We start from the raw sequence: 6,462 nt of genomic DNA on the forward strand, positions 1-6,462 counted from the left end.
GACCCTGAGGGGCTGTCTCATCCAGGTCCTGCTCTTTCCTACCCAGGAAACCCTCCACCACCTGGGGCCTGCATGGGTATCACTCACGGACTGTCTGCTAAGCTAATTCCCCGTAACTAGGGAACAGGGGTTGGGAAGGGGAGTTAGGCATAAGCCAGTGGGACACTGTCCCTTTAAGAGGATCCAGCCAGTTCCCCTTTGTCTGGGAGCCTGGGGGAGGGGCTGGGAGTAGAGGGGGAGCAGCAAATGCCAGGGTCTGGACGAGTGTGGGTGGGGGTGCATCCAGGAAGGGTGGCCTCGTGCATTCCTCTGTGGGGGTGGGGAATGCGGAGGTGCGACCACGGGAGGTGGTGGCAGGGGCAGCAGGAGACATGACGTCAGGGTCACTGCCCCCACTGGAACTGGGGGCGGGCAGTTCAGGCGGGGTGGAGGAGGGAGGGGTGGGGGAGGTCCCTAGGGCACCTCCTGTCCTGGGGCTCTAACCTATCCACAGGAGGCCGGGCTGACTTGGGTCCTGCCCTCTCGGAAGCCCCCACGCCCACTACAGACCAATGACTTGCTTCCTGCCCTTACACTGATCAATCACACATGACCTTGGTCACAGGGATGCCACATCGGAGGAGTGTCCCTCACTCCCACCTGCAGGAAGCAGGGCCCCCCCCAGTGCCTCTGTGGTGGGCGGTGGGTGGGTGGGGGATTAGGAACCACTGTAACCAAGTGTCCCCATCCCGGGGAGGGAACGCTCTTCCGCAGCCTGGAAACTCCTACTGGTCCACTGACTCGCTCACGCAGACTCACAGACCTTTAGCACTGTGGCTCGCTTTCGCCAGCTGTGAAAGACCCAGTGCTGATGACTCACCCTGGGATCTGAGTGCACTCTGCTTCCCTCCGGTCACCACTTCCTTGAAGCCTGTTCCATCAGACGCTAGGTCTGCCCACCACTGTCTGCCATTGCCCTGCCAGCTCCCTGCAGCCCCAGGCTGGGCACCCACAAAGCTTATCCCAGGAGAGAACATAAGGGATTCCTGCAGGCCAGGCCTGCATTGTGCACTCAGCATCCTCAGAGCTGCCCCGAGGCCCCCATCTCTGCCTCCATCGCAGACAGGGTGCCCAGGACAGGCCCAGGCTGATCTGGTGGCTCAGGAGCTGGGGTTCAGGGACTCAGTGAGCCTTTGTGGATGGAGAGCACGCGGAGTCCCTGATCCTGCCCCTCCTCCCTCAGGCCTGCATTCTGCCAGGAGCTAGAGGCGGCAGGTGGGGTGGGATGGGCCTGGCTCTCTTGGGTGCTCCACAGAGTGCCTGACTGTCCACAAGAAGATGTTAAGGGAGGCGTGCCAGGTACAGAGGCTGTGCAGAGCTGCCCTGGGGCCAGCCAGAGAGGTGGGCAGATCGCTTCAGGCCAGGGGTTCGAGACCAGCCTGGCCAACATGGTAAAACCCCATGTCTTTTAAAACTACAAAAATTAGCCAGTCGTGGTGGTGGGCACCTGTAAGCCCAGCTACTTGGGACGCTGAGGCAGGAGAATTGCTGTCTCTGGGGGGAGAGCTGTGCCCTGGCCCCGTTACCGGGTACCCCTCCCTGAGAGCAGGGTAGGACAAAACCGGGCTGGGGCAAGAGGAGGAGGTGGCACCGGGAGGGCATGAAAGGGGCACGCTGTGGCCCAGGTGGCTGGCTGGGCGGGACAGCCGTGGCTCCCGTAACGACAGGAGTGGAATCATCGCTGTACCCAGGGCCATATCCTTGGCCACCAGGTGTGAAGAAAGAGCAGGTAGAGGACCAGCCTCATGCGGAGGCTGTCCAGAAAGGGCTCACAGCTTCAGCAGGGGCCTGCTCCCCCGACAGCAGCGACAGCGACCAAGGAGTTTCAGTTCTGCCCCGGAGCCTGGACCTAGGTCAGCCTCCAGCCCCAGGCCTTACACCAGGAGCTCTGCCTGGGGCTCAGGACAGACGGAGAGGGGGCTTCCCACTTACTTAGCTCTCCTGAGGAAGCATCGTCTTCTCGGGGCTGAAGCCAACAGCATCCTCTGTGTCTACACAGCGGGCTCTGGAGGTCTAAGGGAGGGCAGGGTGGCCGGACCGGCCGCTTCCCCATCCTCCTTCAGGGGCCCAGGATTGGAGGCTGCAGAGGGTGGGGCCAGCGTGGCTGCAGCGCACAGGAGGAGGGTGCAGCCGCGTGGGTACCAGGGGACTCGGTCTGAGCCTGCAACAGGAAGTGGCCAAAGCTCCCTTTGCCTGGGCTTTGCTGCAGGTGGGGAGGGAGCCATCTAGGCTCGGCTCCCACAAAGGGGGGTTGTGGCCCGTCCCGGGCCCTGAACACACGCTGTAGGCTCCTCAGCCTTGTTGGCCCTGGCAACGGCACGGAAGGCCTCCGGCTTCTCTGGGGACAGGGACAAGCTCAAAAGCAGCTGCCTCTTCCACAGCTGCCCCCAAGGGAACAGGTTGACTTCCTATGGACAGTCTGTCTTCACGTAAAAGGTCCCGGGAAGAAAGGGAGGCTGCATCCCGGCCCTGGCTCGAACCCCTCAGGCCAGCAGCACGCTCAGCCCTCCTCGCCTAGGGCCAGCCCAGCCGGCTGCCGGGGAGATGCGACCGGGGCTGCGGCAGCCCCGGGGACTGTGCACTGGAGGCTTCCGGGAGGGGACCTCGCGGAGGTAGTATCTGAGCCAACGGGAAGCCTGGACCAGTCCAAGGCTGGTCCTAACCTTCCGGGAGGTGGGGCCTGCAAGGGGGTGGGAAGTCAGAACAGAGAAAGGGGTGGGCCCTGGAGTGACAACCCCTGGCTAATGCCAGAGGCCCATGTGCCTGCAGCAATTGTCCCGCTCCACACAGAGGGGCGGCACTGGGTCCCGCCTGAGCTCTCCGGCAGCCATCACAGCACTCATGACCCTGTCTGTCCTGTCAGCATGGGACTTTCTCAAGAGCAGGGGCCAGGGGACAGCAGCAGCTCTCAGATGCTCAGGTTATGACATTCAAAGACACACAGCTGGCCGGGCGCGGTGGCTCAGGCCTGTAATCCCAGCACTTTGGGAGGCTGAGGTGGGCAGATCACTTCAGGCCAGGGGTTTGAGACCAGCCTGGCCAACATGGTAAAACCCCCTGTCTTTTAAAAATACAAAAATTAGCTGGGCATGGTGGTGGGCACCTGTAAGCCCACCTACTTGGGAGGCTGAGGCACGAAAATCTCTTGAACCTGGGAGGGGGAGGTTTCAGTGAGCTGAGATTGTGCCACTGCACTCCAACCTGGGCAATAAGAGCGAAACTCTGTCTCAAAAAAAAAAAAGCTGCACAGCCAACAGCACCTTCCAAGGAGCCCAGAAGACTCTACCACCCCGGCCAGTGACTGCACTCCCACACACCGGTCTCCTCGTGGTCCTCAGTTGAGCCAAGCGCACTCCCACCCCAAGGCCTTTATACACACACCCCCCACCCCCAAAACATCCTCCACACACTGCTCCCTTCAATTCTGTCCCCTTAAACATCACCTCCTCAGAGTGCTGTCCCCCAGCACCTGACAAGCATTTGTTCACTGAGTGTCTCACCCACTAGAAGGCAGGGACCCCGCCGGTCTGGGAGTGGTGGGACTAGGCTGTGGTCACACTGTAGGCTCTGAAGCCAGGCTGCCCAAGTCCTGATTCTACTCCTCACTCGCTGGGAGACTCTTAGCAAGTGACTGAACTCTGCGCCTCATTTGTAAAATTGCTTTTTAAGAATTTGAGACAGTGTCTCTGCTGACCAAGCCGAGTGCAGTGGCGTGATCACAGCTCACTGTGGCCCAGAAGTCCTGGGTTCAAGTGATCCTCCCATCTCAGCCTCCTGAGTAGCTGGGACTACAGGTACGTACCACCATGCCAGGCTGATTTTTACATTTTTTTTGTAGAGATGGAGTCTACTATATTGCCTAGGCTGGCCTCGAACTGCTGGCCTCAAGCAATCCTCCCACCTCAGCCTCCTGACGTGCTGGGATTACAGGCGTGAGTTACCATGCCCGGCCTTGAAACTGCTTTCATAGACAGCACTCCCTGTCTGGGCTGTTGAGAGGGGCTTAATGCAGAGTGGGTGTGCCACAATTATTTGCAAGTGACTGACTCAGGGACCCCAGGAAGTTCTGCCGGGAGGGGCATGCAGAGGGGCCAGGAAGGCGGGGGGCGGGGGCGGGTTGGCAATCACTGGCCACCTCCCCAGTGGGGCTGGAGGCTGCAGACCCCACACAGCCTTGTCACACTGTTCCTGCCTGAACACCTTCAGAGGGGTGGGGGCCCTGAACAAAGGTCTCAGTGCATCAAGTGAGGTCTGGGCTGGGCCCAATGCCTCGGAGCCCAGGGCCCGAGGGAAGCTAGGCAGAGTCTAGCGCCTCGGACGCCCCACCGAGAGCCAGCCTGGCTGTGGTCAGCCACACGGCCAGGTGAGCAGGGACCCCCTCTGAGCTGCTTTGCTCACTGTCATGCGTGGAGGACACTGTTAGACCCGCCAGCTTTGGGGACTGTCGGGACACCCCACAAGCCACGTGGTGGAAGCCCTGGGTCCTGCTTCTGGTGGATCTTCACTCGTAGAGAGACTTTTTGTTTTTTTGAGACAGAGTCTTGCTCTGTCACCCAGGCTGGAGTACGATCTCAGCTCACTGCAACCTCCACCCCCCAGGCTCAAGTGATTCTCCTGCCTCAGCCTCCCGAGTAGCTGGGACTACAGGAGCCTGCCACCACGCCTGGCTAATTTTTGTATTTTTAGTAGAGACGGGGTTTCTCCATGTTGGCCAGGTTGGTCTCAAACTCCCGACCTCAGGTGATCTACCCACCTTGGCCTCCCAAAGTGCTGGGATGACAGGTGTGAGCCACCGCCAGCCCCTGGCTTTTCTACTCTCTGGCGATGTGGAGTGAGAAGTCTGAGTCCCAGCTCTAGATGTCACAAACTTCAGCGAGGCACCTGACTGCACAGAGTCTGTTTCTCCCACGCAAACTGGGCACAGACGGACCCTCATAGTTATGATGCAGATTTAACTAATTAGCACGAAGATGCTCAATGCATGGTAGCCAATATGACAAATCCTCGCCAAAAACTGTCCCTTCTGCCTGAAATTCTCTGCATTCTCAGTCACCGTCCCAGGTCAGGCCTCATGAGCTCGGGCCCCTGAGCTATTGGGACAGTCCCTTTGCTGCCTGGTTACTACCACCAGCCCACTGGGATGGCATTCCTCAACGGCATGTCACCCCAGCCCCTCCCCGGCCTTCTGCCGGCTATGGAGTCTTACTCTATTGCCCAGGCTGGAGTACAGTGACATGATCTCGGCTCACTGCAGCCTCTGCCTCCCGGGTTCAAGTCATTCTTCTCCCTCAGCCTCCTGAGTAGCTGGGATTACAGGCACCTGCCACCACACCCAGCTAATTTTTGAATTCTTAGCAGAGATGGGGGTTCACCATGTCGGCCAGGCTGGTTTCAAACTCAAGTGATCCGAATGCCTCAGCCTCCCAAAGTGTTGGGATTACAGGCGTGAACCACCATGCCCATCCTGACTTTTTTTTTGAGATGGAGTCTCACTCTGTTGCCCAGGCTAGAGTACGGTGGCGCAATCTCAGCTCACTGCAACCTCTGCCTCCCAGGTTCAAGTGATTCTCCTGCCTCAGCCTCCTGGGTATCTGGGATTACAGGTGTGCACCACCACAACCGGCTAATTTTTTTTTTTAATTTTTTTTTTTTTTGAGACGGAGTTTCGCTCTTGTTACCCAGGCTGGAGTGCAATGGCGCGATCTCGGCTCACCGCAACCTCCGTCTCCTGGGTTCAGGCAATTCTCCTGCCTCAGCCTCCTGAGTAGCTGGGATTACAGGCACGTGCCACCATGCCCAGCTAATTTTTTGTATTTTTAGTAGAGACGGGGTTTCACCATGTTGACCAGGATGGTCTCGATTTCTTGACCTCGTGATCCACCCGCCTCGGCCTCCCAAAGTGCTGGGATTACAGGCTTGAGCCACCGCGCCCGGCCTTTTTTTTAATTTTTAGTAGAGACGGGGTTTTACTATGTTGGTCAGGCTGGTCTTGAACTCCTGACCTCATGATCACCCGCCTTGGCCACCCAAAATGCTGGGATTATAGGCGCAAGCCACCACACCCATCCTGACTTCTGAAGCTCCTTATCTTGGCATTCAAGGTCCTTCATGAATCAGTCTCAACTTTGTTTCTTGTTGGATTCTGCAACTTAACAAGTGAACTGTTCCCGTTCCCTCAGCAGTCCGCACCGTCCCACCTCTGTGCAGATGGTTTTCTCTGCCTGGTGAGACCCTGCTTGCCTCCCAAAGGCCTTCTTCTGAGCACCTGATACAGAGCCCATAGCATGCTGTCTGTCTCCCTTCAGCCATGCCACTGGGTGTGTTCATTTCACTCACTGGTTGTGTGACTTTCATCAAGAGAATTAACCTCTCTCTGTTGTGGTTTGATGATTCTCATATTAAAAAAAAAAAAAAAAAAAAAAA

General features: G+C 58.2%; 1 protein-coding gene across 2 annotated transcripts in view; it reads right to left on the bottom strand.

The window, feature by feature from the left end:
- Positions 1 to 6,462, bottom strand: part of LIMK1 (LIM domain kinase 1) — a 39,490-nt gene that overhangs the window by 22,601 nt on the left and 10,427 nt on the right. Inside the window, exon 1 of one of the 2 annotated variants that reach the window (XM_032254941.1) lies at positions 1,972 to 2,531. The exons of the other annotated variant lie outside the window; for it this stretch is intronic. Within the exon in view, the coding sequence (XP_032110832.1) occupies positions 1,972 to 2,021 (50 nt within the window). The 5' untranslated portion in view covers positions 2,022 to 2,531. Of the gene's footprint in view, positions 1 to 1,971; positions 2,532 to 6,462 lie in introns of those variants that run through there. 2 annotated transcript variants of the gene reach the window in all.

This window comes from Sapajus apella, unplaced genomic scaffold (assembly GCF_009761245.1).
Source record: "Sapajus apella isolate SASKATOON/1434 unplaced genomic scaffold, GSC_monkey_1.0 scaffold88, whole genome shotgun sequence".
NCBI classification, from domain to species: Eukaryota; Metazoa; Chordata; class Mammalia; order Primates; family Cebidae; genus Sapajus; species Sapajus apella.